At 32.1% G+C, this 19,017-nt stretch overlaps 1 protein-coding gene across 1 annotated transcript; it reads left to right on the top strand.

Annotated features, from left to right (window-relative positions):
• Positions 1-3,355: 3,355 nt before the first annotated feature.
• LOC140431781 (androgen-dependent TFPI-regulating protein-like) lies at positions 3,356-17,797 on the top strand. Its single transcript, XM_072519663.1, has 4 exons — positions 3,356-3,420; positions 13,875-14,057; positions 14,190-14,545; positions 17,602-17,797. The coding sequence occupies exons 1-4, from the start codon at positions 3,376-3,378 to the stop codon at positions 17,795-17,797; spliced, it is 780 nt and encodes a 259-aa protein (XP_072375764.1). The 5' UTR covers positions 3,356-3,375.
• The last annotated feature ends 1,220 nt before the right edge of the window (positions 17,798-19,017 follow it).

Raw genomic sequence — 19,017 nt, 5'->3', positions numbered from 1 at the left:
AGTCATAACCAAAGAATTACCGAACGGAGATATCGCTTGGGACAGAATAAAAGAAAGACTACAGACTTTAATAAATGTAATCGAGTAATATGGAAACATAAACAAAAATATTAAAATACATCAAGGAGACCATACACGAAGTTCTGCACCGATCTTTACCATTCTAAAAATGACCCTACCATCTCTTCAAAACAAAAACAGATAATAAATGTAAGTTCAGAAGTTATGCCTGAAATAAGCGAAGAAGAAATAGAAATGACAATCAAAGGTATGAAAAAAAATAAAGCATCTGAAAGAGATGGTTAAGGGAGGAACCATCTCGTCAATAATATGACACCAGAAAAGGCATAAATATATGAAAAAAAGCAAGATATGAAGTTATGATAGAAGCATACGTCGACGACATTCAAGTAATAGCACATTGGAAACGGCGGCGAAACAGGTCGTTCTAGTCATCAACGAAGACAAAACCAAGTACATGTTGGTTACTAAAGATTCTATAGCATATCTTTGAACGTGTTGACAGCTTCATATATCTTGCCTCATTAGTACCTACTACCAACAAAACAAGCGAAGAAATTAAAAGACGAATAAATCTTACAAATAGGGCACACTATGAACTCCAAAAACAATTCCACACACTACTTGTATGTATAATTTATGTCTGAATTGCCGTTATAAATGAGGCAGATAAAATTAAATTATTAGACGAATATTTTCTGAAGGTGAAATGATTGTGAAAAATAATAGTTTTAGATACAGATCCATTCAATAGAGTGTAATAAATGAAATGGAAGTAGGTGATAGACATGTTATATGCTTGAAAGATTCTAATGGAACTGAAAAGCAAATTATATTGTAGACTGCTGCATACTAGCTATGTCACTGAATTTTGAAAAACTAAAAAGAAATAAATCAACGAATGAATAGATGAAGGAAGTGTCAAACAATAATAAAAGTAGGAATGAGTAGTAGTAAAAAGTAGAAAACAGTGTTAAAATTCAAAAGCCGATTCCATATTAGGGCACCAATAACAGGTATATCACGAAACCAAAAACCAAAAACAATTTATCTACGTTGTTCAACTAATAACTAAGTAGTAAAAAAGTAGCTTTATGAGCTGCACATTAGGACAAGTTTGTTATTGTTTGTATCAAAATTTTGAGACATATTTTTTTGTGTTTTTTCGGGACAGAGATCTAACCTAACCTGAATTTTTTCAGGAAAGATTATATTTATATAGAATTCTGTGGTGAGAAAACCAGAAGTTTTTTCTCACATCACATACGTAATATACAGTTTTGCATATGCCGCGATAGATGTACGGAAAGCGTAACCCAGGAGGAAAAGGGAGCCATATTGTCCAAGTTGCTTGAAATGAAGTCCAACAATGAACCATTTAGTGGGCCTTCTCGAAGCCAAACCGGTAAAATGACGCCGAAAAAACAGCCGAAGTGTCATAAAAACTGCAACATTTCGATACCATATTAGAAAAAAGAAGGTGATAAAATACCAGTTTGTAAGAAAGCTTTTTTCAGCTTGCATGCCATTTCTAACTCATGACCACAACGTTTGAATACGCTTTTGAAAGCTGGAAATACCCCAGTAGATACCCCAGAATATAATGTTATGATAAAAGAGCATTTAGAATCTTTTCCCACCAAACCTTCCCATTATAACAGTTCTAATGTAATGAAGTATCTTGATGTTTATCTAAGTGTGAAAACTATGTACCAACTTTTCATTCAAAAATAGCCAGATTTAAGACAACAAGTAAAATATGAGTATTATCTTAAGCATTTCAAAGAAAATTATTCTTTGCGTTTTGGAAGACCACAAGTGGACGTATGCGGTGAATGTGAACGACTTGGAATAAGGCTGAAAGATCCGCACCTAAATGATAACGCAAAAAGGGCGACCGCCGCCGAATTAATGTCGCCACAAACGACGTACAAAAAGGTTTTATAACCAAATTCAAACTGTAACAAAACTGTACGCTAAAAGAGACGATGTTTGTGGTATAACTTTCGATTTTATGCAAAACTTACCCTTGCCCAACATAGCGGTACAGAAATTTTTTTATTACTATCAGCTATGGGTACATGCCTTTGAAATTCACAATTTAAAATACAACACTGATCAATTTTACACGTATAATGAAAGGCAGGCTTATAACGGTCCTAACGAGTATGTAGTTTCCTTTTGGATTACATTTTAAAAGAAATTTCTTCAGAAATAAATGAACTGCTTTCTGATGGGTGTCCTGGTCAGAACCGCAACAATACAATGGTAAGATTTTTGATGACACTGGCAAGTACCAAACGATTTAAAAAAATATGTCAATATTTCCCTATCCGCGGACACTCGTTTTTACCTTGTGATCGTGATTTCGAGACAGTTAAGAGACTAATAAGGAGATCTGATCGTGTTTACCTGCCTGACGAATATTAGAACATAATTTTAAGTTGCAGAAAAGTAAGTCCATTTACTATAACCTCTATTAGACACAACGATATTCTTGACTTCAATAACTGGTGGCCCAATTTTTATAAAAAGACGTGCAAATCTCTTGAACGCAAAATTAATTTCACTGTGTCCCAATTTAGACAGTTCACATATTGCAGCGAAGCACCAGCTTATGTTACTACATCCCAGTATATAGAAGGCCTTATATCCCCTACATTTAAGTTGGTAAAGCCAAATGTTAATCCTCAACTTCCTACTGACAAAGCATATACAGAACCTGTCCCAATCAATGAAGCAAATAGAGCAGACATTAAGAAAATTCTCCAATATATGCCTGGAGACGATTTAGGTTTCTATTACCATATTACCTCTTGGAAAGTCGTTAAGAAAACGAGGATAACTTTATTTGACGATCAGTCTCATTGTTAATAAATATTTGTAAACAAAACTAATAAAGTAGTTTAAGAGATGTGTTTTTTTGTAATTGAGTGAAAGAGCAGTATATGTACACGATACATTTTTGCAAATATCTTTTTTCTGGACTTTGTTTTAATAAATTTTATTTAGCTATTTAATAAATAAGGACAAAAGCTACAACTTTACAATGTATGAAAATATCAAAAAACCGCTAGTTTTTTGTTTAAATGTTTTTTTTTTATTTTCTTAGAATGACAGTTTTGGAAATGTACTATTCTTTCACTCACCGATTCAATTTAAGATAAAGGTCACCACATTCCGTATAAATCATTCTAAAACTATTATACAAAACATAAGATTTGTTGATCAGATTAAACGAACTCACTGGGTATGAATTTTTTGCTTATTTAGTTGTAATACTCCAATTAAAAATAAAAAGAGAGGAACTATAATGTTGACTATATCATTTTTCTTTTAGTATTATTCTCAAAAATGTTGAATTTAGCTAATAAGTTTTTCGGTGTTATAATTTCTAAGGTAATCCCTTAATTATAAGGGTTTTATTCTTATTATTTTTATTATTTATAATATAATGGAAAGTGCTTAAATAATTTTAATTTTCAAAATATTTTTAACTTTATTTTTTACGATAAATGGGATGGCTAAGGGGACAGAAAGCGACTGGTGTGTTGTGTGACAGAAAGATTCCAATGAAACTGAAGGAAAAATTCTATAAACTGCCATAAGACCAGTTATGATTTACTGAACTGAATGTTTGGCATATTAACATTAATCATCCAATACAAAGAATTGCTGCTTTGCAAGTTCCTGGGAGGAGCAGGGGAGAAGATCAAAGAAGACCTGGGGGAGACGCTTAGGCAGGACATGTCGGAAAAGTATTTTCTTTGAGTAAATAAATACATAAAATTCTTGATTTTTTTGAATAAATTTCATTAATGCTAAAAATTTTTTTACCCAATCTGTTAAAAACTGTTATTGTAACACAACTCCTTCCTAACTTTATTTAAAGTTTTAGGTTCAATATTAGTTATTTCTTTTCTTATTCTTTCTCTGAAATCAGCAATGATAGTTGGCTGAGTTACACATACTTTAAGCTCTAGTATGGAAAATCTGGTGATCTAGTGGGCCACTAAATAGTTCTTCTTCGTGCAATCCATCTATTGGGAAATATTTCATTTAATGAATCTCTTGCAATTTTAGCCTAATGGGGTGTTATCCTATCCTACTGAAATATATTGCAAATATTCCATCCAAATATTTTTATTTGGTAAACTTCGATCTGCTGAATTTTAATATAAGTTTAGACTTTAGGGTAAAATATTGCGTGCCAACTATTATATAACCAAAACTGTTGACCCAAAAAATGGTACCCAAATCCTAACAACGTTTGGTCGTTTTCGTTTTGATAAATGGTCCAAATGGTCCAATAAATTTACTTCTTTTTAAATTATTGTTCTGATTGCCATGATGTTTGTCTTGATCTATAAAATAACCACTCCATTGTCAGATTATTTACAAACAAAAAATCGTATTAGAGTATCCATAATCATGGCACATGGTGTCTAGTTCACAACATAAATGAAAAGATATTAGAAATAATTTTCCAAAAGTACTGGATGCTACACAAAACTTTGTTGAAGCAACAATAGAAATACTTTACAAAAAAATTATCGAAATATCTTCTTTAGAATCACATTAAATTTTCATCGAAAACGCACTCCCATGCAGGAGATGAATAAGTCATAAAAAATGTCAGGAGAAAACCCTAATAATGAGACTGAATATAATGCTTAAAATTCTCTCAGGGTCAAAACTTTTAATGTCATCCTTAATCAGATGAACACTAGCATGACAACTAGGTTGTCATGTTTAGATATTGTTTTGATCCAAAAAGGTTTGCTGAATTAAAAAAAAAAGGTATACCAAAGGAAGGGTGTCTTAAAATATGAACTTTAGGTTCATCGAGAATGGACCTAAAGATCCAGAACAAGAAAAATTTGTAGAGGAACTTCAATCATTTGCTGATCAGTAGCTACTTTTTTCTTCATCATTGAATGAATACTAAGGGAAAAAATTCAGATCAAACGAATAATAAAATGATTCAGAAAATAAAGATCTTTGTGTTACATAAGAACCATGTAAATCTGGCATTAAATACCCTTATAAGCTTAATTTTTATTAATATAATATGCGAAGTCTACTCCATGAATATACGACTGTTTTCGTATATTGTTTTCATGTAAAAACAGTCCTATATTCATGGAATAGCTTATAAACTCCTGTTAACAATTCCTTTCAGCCAAGTAATTTGCGAACTTCAATGCAAATTCAATGGCAAATGAAAATCTGGAGGATCTTCTTATGATACAATCAAAAAGAGAATTTCTTGTAAGAGTTGATATGTTATGTTCATTTGGGTTGGTTCTAAGGACTTCAAAGGGAGTATAACAAAATTTCTCTTTGCGGTGATATTCTCTTCTAAATTTTTAAATTTTGGAATTTTCGAAAGGAAGACGACTTTCGAGCAACGACTTTCGACTTTTGTGAAATCTTATAACATCGACATGTCATTATATTATTACAATTAACCATGATTGTAATACAATTCAAAGTTTTTTACACCTATTTTCGTAGCTAATTTCAACTACTTTTAAAATGTTTCCTGTAAGGAAAACCAAACTTTATCAAAAGAGAAAACCATGGTTCAAACAAGGAGTAAAATCTTCTTCAGATAGTCTAAAGGATTTGTATAGTTTGAGTAAGGTTTGAGTAATACCCTAAGCTAAAAACTCTATATAGATAAGAAAATATCAGCACAAAGCTTTTGTTGAGACCACAAAAAGTCAGTTCTATTTTAACAAAATCTCTGAGATTTCTAATAAAAACAAAACCACATGGACTTTTATAAATGACCTTAATAAAAAAAAATCACAAATACCTATATCTTTCTAAAAATTGATGATACTAAAATTACAGATTCAGATATAATATCAAACAAATTTAATGATATTTTTGTAAATCCACCGGAAGATATTATTAGTAAAATACTTTATTTACCAAATTTTAATTTTCAGTATTACAACAATTTTGTTCAAAATAGTTTGTTCCTATCTGATTTCACAGAAGAAGATATCTTTGACATAATTAAATATAAAATTAAAAACCAAGCATCATCGTGTAGTTTTTTCAAACAAAAGTGCTTTTCAGACTTTGGAGCCACTTGTTCGCATTATAAATACTTCTTTTAATACTGGTGTTTTTCCCAATACGCTGAAAACTTCTATCATTTCACCGGTATTAAAACAAGGTGATCCTGAATTAATGTGAAATTTTCGACCATTGTCTGTTCCATCTGTGGTATCTCTAAGATTATTGAATATGCAATGCTAAAACAACTTTTATCATTTTTAGAAAGCAACCAAGTTATCACTTAACATCAACATGGATTTCGAAGTAAATTTTCTACTTCCGCAGCCATAAACAGTTTATATGAGGAAGTTTTAATCTTAATTTATATATATATATATATATATATATATATATATATATATATATTCAGGGATTCTACAGTATTCACTGCCTTCCCTCGCTTAACCGTTTCCATCTCTCTCTGTTGTCCCATTCTCCATCTTACTCATGGCGTCGTCTAGTTCTTCTTACATGTCCATACCACTTTAGTTTTTTTTTGTTCTATATATGTTAGTATGTCTGTTTCTATTGATGTTCTTTGCTTGATTTCCTCATTACTTCTCCTATCCATTCTTGTTACTCTGCAGCATCTTTGCAGGCATTCCATCTCTGTTGCTACCTACTGCTGTTTTTCTTGTTTATAATCCAATTTTCAGCCCCATATGTCATAATACTTCTCACTAATGTTTTATAAATCTATGTTTTTGTCTTCAAATTTAGATGTCTATCCCACCATACTGAGTTAAGTTGTCGGATTGCTGTTCTTGTTTGTCATAATCTTTGTGTAATTTCTTCCTCTGTTGTTGCCTTTTTCGTGATTATAAACCCCAAGTATTTGAATTTATCCTTTCCTTTGATTGTTACGTTGTCGTCAATCTGTAGATCTTCTATGTCTTCTTCACTTGCAGATAGGCACTCTGTTTTCGCGAGGTTAATATCTAGGCCAGCCTTGGTATATTCTTCTTGTAGTTTCTTCATCATGTAGCTGAGGTCGTCTTGGTCTTGTGCAATCACTACTTGATCATCTGCAAAGTTTAACGTATATAGGTATTCGCTTCGTACCGGTACTCCCATGCCTTCGCAGTTTCTTTTCCATGTAGTCAAGGCTTTCTCTAAGTATATTTTGAATTGGGTTGGAGATATGGAACAACCCTGCAGGAGCCCTTTTGTTGTGGTAAAGTCTCCTATGATTCTTGTTCCCATTTTAATGGACACTTTATTTTTTTATACAGAGCTTTTGTAGCTTCTATAAGTTCCGTCTGTATTTCTAATTTGTACATTGCCTCCCATAGTTCTGACGTTGGTACAGAGTCATGCGCCTTTCCCATTACGCCTATATTTTGCTTTTTGCTTTTCCAACAGTTGTTTCAGTGTGTATATGCATAGTCTTCCTGCCGTGAAGCCTGCCTGGTCCTCTCCGATTTTGCCTTTTATCGCTTGCTCTATCTTTTCTCGCAGCATCTTCCCATATAATCTTCCTATTGATGATATTAAGCTCAGGTGAGATGCCTCCAGGTCCCGGTGCTTTTTTATTTTTGATTGCTTTTATGGCCGTTCTCATTTCGCTATCCGTTATTTCTATTTCTTGTTGTGGGAATCTACTTTGTCTTCGCCTGTTTTCTTTTCCAATGAATTGTGATCTTTGTTCTGTTAACAGTTCCTTGTAATGGTCCTTCCATTCTTTGTCCTGTATATTTCCCAATTCAATTTTTTCTTTTGAGTTCTGTTTCAATCCTCTCAGTACTTTTAATGGCTCCGAAGTTCTTGTACCTCTTATGTATGTTTGAATATTTAAGCAGGTTCTTTCCCATTCTTCATTCTTTTGTTGTGTTATTTGTTTTTCCACTTCTCTATATTTTTCTCTATATTCTTTATAAACTTCATCGTTGTTTGTACTTGTTGGTTCATTTATTTCATAATAGTGCTGTGTATTTGTTATATGTTCTTTCTCTCCAAGGGCTTCAAATGCTGCTTGTTTTATACTCGCCTTTATATGCTCGTATATTTCTTCGATGTTGCCGTATCTGAATTCTATTAATTTTTGGTCTGGACGTTGTTTGTATAGTTTCTCTTATTGATTGTTCTTGGAGTAGTTCTATATTGTATTGTTTTTCTCTTATAGTGTTCAACGGTTCTTCTGTAGAGGGGGTCTTGTTATGTTTCCAATTAATGCCCAGTTTTGCTGTCAGTAGTTTATGGTCAGTTCCACATTCTGCTGCTCTTCTGACTCTCACATGTTTTATCATTATTGTGGTATCTTGTTTCTCTATTACGTAGTCTATTATCGATTTCAGCTTTCGTGTTTCCTGCGTCCATGTATATTTATGAATATTTTTATGTCTGAAGAACCCGTTAGTGATTTTTAGGTTGTTTAGTTCACATAATTCAATCACACGTTCTCCGTTATCGTTTTGTTCATCCTCTCCAAATCTCCCCACTACTTTATCGTTTTCTTTCCTTCCGGTTTTGCCGTTAAGGTTTCCTGTTATAATTATCTCCACGTTCTTCTTGATCAGCTCTATTTGGTGTTGAAGTTGTTCCGTGAAATTTTCTTTTTCTACTCTCGGCGAATCGTCTGTTGGTGCATATACTCCGAGTCTCACTGTCTCTTTACCGTATATATCTATATGCATTTTAATTATCCTCTCGTTGATTGTCAATCTCAATGAATCAATCTCAATTGAAAATAGTGAAAATCCGACTGCCATTTTTTGTTACCTCAGTCATGCTTTTGATTGTGTGCAACACGATGTACTCCTCGATAGATTGTACAAATGGTCCGATTGTTAATAAGAATGGAGTACAACAGGGATCCATATTGGGCCCGATATTATTTATTTTATATATTAATGTTCGATGCATTTGTATCAGTTTATGGCTCAACAATGCTATATCGCGATAATGACATAGATTGTTTACAAGATAAAATAACAAATTCACTGAAGACCTTCTCTGATTGGTCCAGTAATCAGCCGTTACTGTTCAATGTTCACAAAATTAAATTTGCATCATTTGCATCCCGTGAAATTTCTACTAAATCTGATCTAAGTATTATTATCAATAGTGAGAGTATACTGAATTGTAGTAATGTGAAGTTTTTGAGATCATTTATCTTTTAAGACTCATTGTTGAAATGTGTGTGAAAAATTCAACTTTCAAAGTGTTATCAATTGAGAAATTTGAGTAGAATACTTAGTCAGTTTTTATATTGCTGAAGTACAGTCGATAATGAGTCATGGTATAACTTTCTGGGGTGGCTCTCCTAGTATAAAGGACGTTTTCAAGGTCCAAAATCGTATTGTGAGATGTATTGCAAGTGTTCCGTATGGTTGTTCTTGTAAAAGTCATTTAAGAATTTAAATATATTAAAAGTGTATGGAATTTACGTTTTTGAATTATTGATACTAATTCATAAGAATCAAAGAACTTTTTTATGTAACAGTGATATTCATTCATTGATTAATATTATTTGAATTATTTTATTACGTTGTTCTGACTATATTATACGCTTTGTGTGTATTGTATCATGTTTCATTTTTTGTAATGTTTTATATTTTTAGTTTGTACTTTGACATGCTATAAACCTTGTGTACAAGTTTATAGTCAAATAAACTATCTATTTATCCATCTATCTAATTTATAAATGTCTAAAAAAATTCAAAAATAAACATTTAAACCATTTTTTTAGTTGATATAGTTCTATTTTATTGATAAAGTCCATGTGAATAATTGTTTACTTTAATGTAAAATTATTATTTGCTATGAGCACGTGTGCTCATTGTCTAGGAACTTTCAGCCCAGTCGAGGTCAAAATTTATCGAATATAGCAAAGAATGAATTACTAAATTTACTACAAAGTTGGGACTAGGATTATTAAACCAAAAATACTAACTAATATAATTTACATATAGACTTTGTAACACTTCAAAACCCTTAAATTTAATTTAATTCAGAAAGCAGTAACTTTTATGCGCCCCTGTATAAGATTTTAATCTACGCATATCGAATCTCCGAAGTCACATTTTATTGTTTATTTTTAAATTAAGTAAAGTATATCCCTTATAATTTTATACGTGGTGGTTGTATAATTTCAGTAACACTTCTGGTTGTTTTAAAACCTCTTTTCTTGATTGGTAAAGAGATCACAAGATAAAGATCTCACATAATTTTGGTAGAAAACCAGTCTATGAAAATCACGGCGTCATTTCATATCAGGTAGCAGTAAAAGTATCTAGTGTTGTGTTTCTTCTGGGTTTTTTTATTTTTCTTTTAGTGATATCGTATCAATTTTTGATACGATATCACTAAAATGATGTTCGTGTGATGAAATAAAACGATGTTCGTGTTGACAACTTCACATACCTTGGGTCGCTATTGACTGCTACAAATAAAACAAGCGAAGAAATCAAAAGACGAATAAATCTTACAAATAGGGCATACTATGGACTCCAAAAGCATTTCCACTCAAGAAACATTCAAAGAAGAACTAAAATTATTATATACAAAACATTGCTGAGGCCGATCCTCACATATGGAGCAGAAACATGGACTCTAACGCAGAAAGATGAAAGACTTTTGGGAATATTTGAGCGTAAAATACTCCGCAAAATATTTGGAGCTATAAACGACCAAGGGCAGTGGCGCAGAAGATATAATTTTGAATTTTATCAGCTCTTTGATGAGCCAGATGTCATAACGTTCATTAAAACACAGCGACTTAGATGGGCTGGACACATAATACGAATTAGGTGGTTAGATGGAGTTGAAACCGACTTACGGATATTAAAAATCAGAAGGTGGCAACATGTTGCCAGAAACCGAACAGAATGGCGACGAATCTTAGAGCAGGCCAAGATCCACAGAGGATTGTCGAGCCAAAGATGAAGATGTATCAATTTTTAGTGTAAAAGAAACACTAACGTCTATTTTTCTGTGTTTGGTTACAGAAGAAAAAAATACTCATCTTTAATAATATGATTACTTGGTTTCTCATCGCTAAGATTCAAGTCATGTCAGTTACGTAGCCTTAGGTGCACGTAAGATATTGAATGCAAATACATTAAAGGCATTTCTGAGTTCTTTTTCCAATGTACCATCTAGATAACTAATTTGCGTTTACAATATAATCTGTTTACTATCCCAGTATCATTAAGAAAAGGATTTCAAAGACAAATGATTTTTTTTATAATTTTAACCTTGCATCATTCTTACGACTTCAACATATAATAAATAATTATAAAATTTTAATCCTTTCTTAAGTATTTTTTAGAAGTATGTGAAAATTATTCTTTACTGCTAGCATCTAAAGAGGAATTGGATAAAACTTAATTTATATATTATACCTTGGTAAAATTATGTCAGAAATTAATGCTGCAATAAACGTATCAACTCAATATAGTTTGTTTATTTTACATTTGGTTGAAAATACAATCGTCATATTTTTTAAAATTTGTTATGCAGAATGGCTTAAAATTTATAGGGGAACGACGTGGTGGCATAGATACACAGTTGCCCCGTATTTCTGGAATTTTTTACAGCGATTTATTTGTTTTTTTGGTGCTTGCACTACAATTTTAGCAATTCAGAAAATAAGGTATGTACCTAAACACTTGATGGTTTCATTTAAATTGTTAGAGTTAGTTAACTTACTATTATTTAACCTATAAAATTGTCCTATTACGGAGAAGTTAAATGCATTTATATTATGATTGTTTCGTTTCTTCATATTCATTTCCAAATCGGGTAATCACGAACAGATGTTCGCGATTACCCGCCAAGTGTTCTCGTTTAATCTTTTAATAATTTGGCTTAGATTCTTTACATTTTTGCTTTTCTTTTGCTTATTTAACAATTTGTATCTTTTTCAGATGCCTTTTCTGGGTGCAAACACTCTCTTTTCAAATGAATAGGAAGAAGAAATGAGTCGTCATTTACTAACGTTATCTAAAATATTTTATGGATTAACCCCAATTCAGTTGCGAAAAAAGGCCTTCGCCTATGCAGAGAAATTAAACTTAAAACATAGTTTCAACAGAGAAAAACAAGAAGCAGGTAAAGACTGGTTATATGGATTCATGTCAAGGCATCCTGAGTTAAGTTTCCGTAAACCTGAAACAACAAGTCTTAATCGCATTCAAGGTTTCAATAAGGATCAAGTCTCAAGGTTTTATGACAATTTGGGTAAGCTGTACGATGAATACAAGTTTCCACCTACTCGAATATTTAATGTCGATGAGACTAGCATTACAAACGTAAATAGGCCTAATCGGATCATTGGACCTAGAGGCCAAAAACAAGTTGGAGCCGTTACAAGTGGAGAAAGAGGCAAGAACGTGACGATATTCATTTATCCAAGACTGAGAAGAAATCCTGCTTTAGAAAAGGATGGGCCTCCAGGTTCTTTGTACTCCTGTTCAAAAAGCGGTTGGATGAACGAAGAAGTGTTCCTGTTTTGGATTCAACATTTTGCGAAAACCAATAAACCTACAAGAGATGATCCCATTTTACTGGTGTTGGACAATCACTCCAGTCATTGCTCTATTGCAATTTATAATTTTTGCAAAGAAAATGGTATCATTATGCTGTCAATACCTCCACATACCTCGCATCGTCTGCAACCACTAGACGTTAGCTTTTTCTCATCATTGAAGCGAGCATATGACGTTGAATGTGATTCGTTTTTAAAATCTCAACCCTATGAGAAAATTGAAATGTGCCATATAAGCACTTTATTCTTAAAGGCGTATACTAGAGTTGTAAGCATAGACAAAGCTGCAAACGGTTTTGAGAAGACCGGAATTTTTCCATTCAACCGAAATACATTTAATGAAGAAAACTTTTACAGTTCAAACGATAATCAAACTCAACAAAATATTAGCCAAGAAGGTCTTTCACAAACTATTCAAGAAGATTTACTGGAACCCCAACCAGGCCCTTCCAAAGAAAACCAGATATGTGAAAATACCGAAAATGTTTCATTCAGCGATATCTTGCCTTTACCGAAAGAAAAACAAAAGATATCTGTTCCGAAGAAGGGTGGAAGAAAAAAACAAAGATCCGAAATATCAACCTCAACGCCTTTGAAATTAGAACTCGAACAAAAGGAGCTTAGAAGGAAACAAAAAATGGAAAAAGAAATTGAAAAAAACAAAAAATTTTTTAAAAGAAAAATAAAACTGCAAAGAGAAAAGTACTACAATCTTCAAGCGAAGAGGAAGATTCGACATCATATAAAGATGATGAATCTGATGACAATGACGATATTAATACCGACGATTGTAATGAAGGAGAATCTTGTTTAATATGTGGTGAGTTCGGGAAAAGCGAACTTTGGTTCCGTTGCATTATATGTGGTGGATGGGTGCATAAATTATGCAGCGGCTCGGACACACTGGACAACTATAAATGTGATTTTTGTTAATAGGTAATACTGTTCGCCATTACCCTTCTCATGTTTATTATTACCCGACATTTCGGGTAACAGCGAACATTTCGTGAAAATTTTAATTGAGTTTTTTTTTATTTTTGATTATCCAATAACAAAAATTAATAGCTGTATTACTGTTAGCCACTCTGTAGTGGTTTCCGAGTTTTCAACATTTTTATATTTCAAATAAACAATTATTTTCCTTAAGTGTTCGTAATTACCCGTCGTTCCCCTATGCACGAATTCTATATAGCCGGGCTAGCATCATTTTGCAAAATTTAGTGTCATACTTTGTTCTTGTCCGTATAAAAATAAAAGTACAGTTTATAAGTTTATCATAAAATTTAATTTTCAGGTTTTAGGAGAACAGAAACCGATAGAACTGAGTAAACAATTTTTATTTCATTTTGTGGCAGTTGTACATCATTTATATGTTGCATGGTATAGTTGTACTCAATTGGATTTTAAAGATGTGACTGAGCCAAAGATATTAATAATAGCTAACTATGCTCCTGCTTATTTCACAACTTGGAATTTCGTAAGTATTGAAAAATCCTTACCCAGAAGATCAACTAAGTTCAAAGAAGATCTATCTACAAAGTAAAAATTTTCTTCTAAAGAGAATATATATGTTATGATTCAATAAATAAACTGTTTTTTATCTTTTCAGACGATGCAATTATGCTATTTCACCTTGTCAGCATGGTGTGACTTACAAGATGCATTACGAACAAAACACGAACGACTGAGTGACATCTTAAAAATAAAAAGTTACATTTATACGATATTCGTCTTCTCATCTGGAATACTTGTTACCTCTTTGTTTTGGGGACTATATCATATAGACAACGAGTATATCTACCCCCAGGTCTGCCAAAATTTTTTCCCCTCAATACTGAACCACTCATTCCATACAGTGATATTTGTATTTGTGGTAATAGAAGCCATTTATGTAGACCATCCATGGTATGATTTAAAGTTATCAGTTGTCGTTTACACCATATATTTTATTGCCTACCATTTGGTGTAAGTATATATTAATTTTAAATAAGATAAAATTTAGAGTAAAATATATTACATTATTATTTAAAATACAATAAAGGGGAACTCTTTCGTTATTATAAACGATATGTCCTATTTATAATAAAAAAATTAATTAAATAATGAACTATATGTAACATTCTTGTGAAGAATTCAGTGTTTAGCCTTATGCTAAGCCTGGTTAAAATTGCACTCACTTGAACCATACACACAAAATAAAGGCAAAGCAATGGCTCTAAATTAAACTTTACAACTTTACTTAACATATAGAATCGTGTAGTGTATACACCAATTAATTTTCTGGAACATTAAAAACTATAACATCAAACTTAATCAAAAAATAAACATTTACACGACTTAAACGCTCATTAATAATAGTAAAGATATCCGACATAATTAAGGGAAAAAAAGCCATAGGTCGAACTTACTTTACTTTTTCGCGTCCGGATTTTTAAAATTTTCGACGGGTACTGGGGCAGTTCTGGTACGCCTTTGAGTTGCCTCTCTGGTTCTCATTCGGTTCAGTGTTTTCCGTACTGGCGTTGATTGAAATATTGCATAATATATATATATATATATATATATATATATATATATATATATATATATATATATATATATATATATATTATATATATATATATATATTTATATATATATATATATATATATATATATATATATATATATAAATATTTATATATATATTTATATATATACATATATTTATATATATATATATGTATATATATATATATATATATATATATATATATATATATAAAGTAGTCCAAAATTTTTTGACTAGTTTGGAAAAAATATATGTAAATACTTTTTTCTTTTTGGGTGTGGTAGTCAATAAAAACAGAGCTTTGCTAAGGCGTACTATTTATTCTGAATCCAAGCTTTCGGTGGTTTTTTGCCACCTTTATCAAGGTCTACAAAGAAAATTACTATGTTGTAACAGTTTGAATGGTGCCAAAAAAAGGTTATAAAAAACTATAAAAAACTTACCCGAATGTAAGATTCGTGGCAGAAACAACAACGTTAAATAACATGATATACTGAAGTTGCAATTAAACTTTAAAAATTACTGTTACCATATGTACCATCTCTAAGAAAGTTCTCTTAGCCAGAGAGAAAAAAAAAATTAAGAGAACTTTCTTAGAGATGGTACATATCAGCAAGAGTGCTGATATGTACCATCTTTACCATTAACTTCCCGCTTATTTTTAAGTTGGTAATACAGTTGGTAGTACTCAAAATTCATAAACAGTATTTTGTGAGACGTTAATTTCAAATTTGTTTTTTGTATTTTCTCCTAACTATTTAAACAATAATTGTCCACCCACGTTCTCTTTCTGCTCGTGAAATGTGATTGAAATCAAGCCTGCAGCGACGACTGTTTTAACATGTCGTCCTTCATTTTGTTTTTAACTTTTAACGTATTAATAATTTTAAAGTGTTTTTTTTAACAGTAATTTTTAAAGTTTAATTGCAACTTCAGTATATCATGTTATTTAACGTTGTTGTTTCTGCCACGAATCTTACATTCGGGTAAGTTTTTTATAGTTTTTTATAACCTTTTTTTGGCACCATTCAAACTGTTACAACATAGTAATTTTCTTTGTAGACCTTGATAAAGGTGGCAAAAAACCACCGAAAGCTTGGATTCAGAATAAATAGTACGCCTTAGCAAAGCTCTGTTTTTATTGACTAGCACACCCAAAAAGAAAAAAGTATTTACATATATATATATATATATATATATATATATATATATATATATATATATATATATATATATATATATATCACAATCATCGGTACTGGCCACTTGGAGTTTGCTCTACCGGAGTAGGTAGTTGCCAGGTGGACCTTCTAAGGCCACTTCGACGAATCTGCTACGGGATTTTAATCTTTTGGAATAGTTTTTAGCTCCGGAAAGAGGGTACCATTCGTTAATTTTCTGCTTGGTCTGTTACATGAATTCGTCTGATTTTGCGGCAGTTGGAGCTAGCAAAATCGGGACTGATTCTCCGTATGTTCGGGAGTGACGCAAACCCAACCGACTTAGAGTCGGTAGAAGGTGGAAGGAGCTTATTTGAGTCTTGGCTGTGTTAGATTTAAGTGAGTGATTTAGAGGTTCAGCATAGTGTCGAAGGTCTCTTCTAGTTTGATTTTCACTTCTTCAAAGATCCCCCAAAGTTTTCTGTATACTCAGATGTTGGTTGGTTTTTGTGTATATATTGAAGAGGATATGAGCTGGGACGCTACCTTACCAAGGATATTTTGTCTTGTTCATAAGTTCTTATTTCCCCCCAGCATGACTAAGGATCGAGTGGTTTGTAGCAAAGATTTAACCATTTTTACCAGGTGGTAATGTTGTTGAGTGGATCATGGAGCTTTGTGATCAAGTCAAAATTACCATGTCTATTCTATTTCGTAAAAACTATAATAACTAGGATAAATTCCGGTAACTTGAGAGCTATCCACATTTCCTTCTTAATTCCAATGACATTCTGTACACAAGTTTGCAATTGTTCAATAGAGACATTGGCAAAAACAAACTTCGTCAGTTTTTCAAACTTCACTTTGAAGTTATTTCGTTTGAAGAGATTTTGTTTGAAGGAATGATACGGAGCCCATTTAACTCGCCCTTTGGGAGGTTTACGATTAGTTTATTCGCAAATCAAATGTCGAAAAACCACTCGAAAAAATCAAGAAATTCACACACGCACACACACACACTCTTTGCAATCCTGGCTTCGTAAATAATGATTGGAGAGGTATTGCACAACCCATTGGAGAGGTATTGCAAACCCATGCATCTAGGAGTGACGAAGACCTTATGTAACAGACCGAGACTATTAGTGATGGTCCCATCAAACCAACGCGAAAATCGTGTAATATTCTTAGTTTTATCTGTAATCTGATTTATATTTTCCATAAGAGCCAACGCTGAATCTTCTTGTAAATTTTACCATAAGTCCTCTCAGCCTGTATCAAATGTATCCTTAATATATATTTTTCACTTGTAGGTACCTTGGTGCAAGTGCCATGTTGGGCTACTTTCTTTATCCAGTTTTTAATCTCATGTCAGCAACAGGAGTGGCTACTTTCATATTTTCCTACTATGTATGGAGTATCATCTTAATTGTAATTTGCATTCAAGTAGAAAAGTGGAAAGGCAACTCAGAAAACACAAGAAAATCAGCTTTAAAAAAATGTGAATAAAAGTACCCAAATACCAAATAGCATATTTATTTATACCAGTATTTATTTATACATAATACCAGTACCATATTTGTACCAAACACTGAAATATTGTGATAATTGATAATGCTAAACTATAAATTTCAATATAAAAAATATTTAAAATAATTGAAACATAATTAGGCTACGTAATCACGGTTACTAAATACAATTCATTACTTTTATTAAGTGTTTGATTGTATCCATATGTCAATGAATTGTTTTTATGTATTATTCTGTAGTTACTGTTGAATAAGAGTGCCTACTTACAATTTAAATTATAATAATGTTATATTGCAGTTTAATTTTCATCTTACCTCCAAAACCTATTTTATAATCTAATAATAATAACCTAGACAAGAGATAAACAAATGACAATTTTTTCTGCATTTTTGAGCGAATTATTATGTTCTACTAAAGCTATATGTTTAAGTATTTTTTAAGTATGTTTTAAGTTTAAGTATAGTTTAAGATTCCACTGCAAGATAACTACGTTCATAACGTAGTTAATCAAACTCACATTTTTACATACATTTAAAATTAGGAGAATACATTGATATAATAGGTTGCCAGTCAAAAAGTGACCGCAAATATTTTTATTTAATTTAATAGTAATTAATTTTTGAACAAAAATTTTACTTCGGTAATTTATTGAGTAAATAAAATACGCGGCGACCAGTAAAAACGTGTTGACTAGTCCCCAGGAAAAAGAGACTAAGCAATTATTATCCTTCGAGAAGGTTACACATCAAGAAATAGCAAATTGGGTGGTGGCGCCACAAAATCAGGTGTAATGAAAGTTTGTAAACGTTACCATAACACTGGAACGACAAAATCAGCAAAAAGAACAGGCAGAAAACCGAAAGTTAGTTAATAAGATGAGCGTAGAATAATGCCGAAAAGAAATTAACGCTATTGTGAAATCAACTGGCTTACAAATATCGGACCGCACTATCAGAAGAAAGTTGTGTGAAAATGGATTGCGAGCACAAACTCCTAGAAAGAAATCGTTCCTGAACAAAAAGCAGAGGCAAAACGCATTGATTGGGCTTTGGCACACAGAGTAAGGACAAAAGAACAGTGGAATAAGGTAATTTGGAGTGATGAAACCAGAATCTCGATCTTTACGAGTGACCGAGTGAAGAGTGAGTGGGGAAGACCTTTTGCCCTAGTGTACTACGGTCACACTCTGAGATAGCGCG

Source organism: Diabrotica undecimpunctata, unplaced genomic scaffold (assembly GCF_040954645.1).
Source record: "Diabrotica undecimpunctata isolate CICGRU unplaced genomic scaffold, icDiaUnde3 ctg00000696.1, whole genome shotgun sequence".
NCBI classification, from domain to species: Eukaryota; Metazoa; Arthropoda; class Insecta; order Coleoptera; family Chrysomelidae; genus Diabrotica; species Diabrotica undecimpunctata.
This window is presented reverse-complemented; position numbering and strand designations above follow the sequence as displayed.

Coding starts and splice junctions, on each gene's coding strand:
- LOC140431781 (XM_072519663.1), top strand. CDS start 3,376: ATGTTGAATTTAGCTAATAAGTTTTTCGGTGTTATAATTTCTAAG. Junction 14,058..14,189: donor ATTTCACAACTTGGAATTTC/GTAAGTATTGAA, acceptor TTATCTTTTCAG/ACGATGCAATTATGCTATTT. Junction 14,546..17,601: donor TTTATTGCCTACCATTTGGT/GTAAGTATATAT, acceptor TTTCACTTGTAG/GTACCTTGGTGCAAGTGCCA.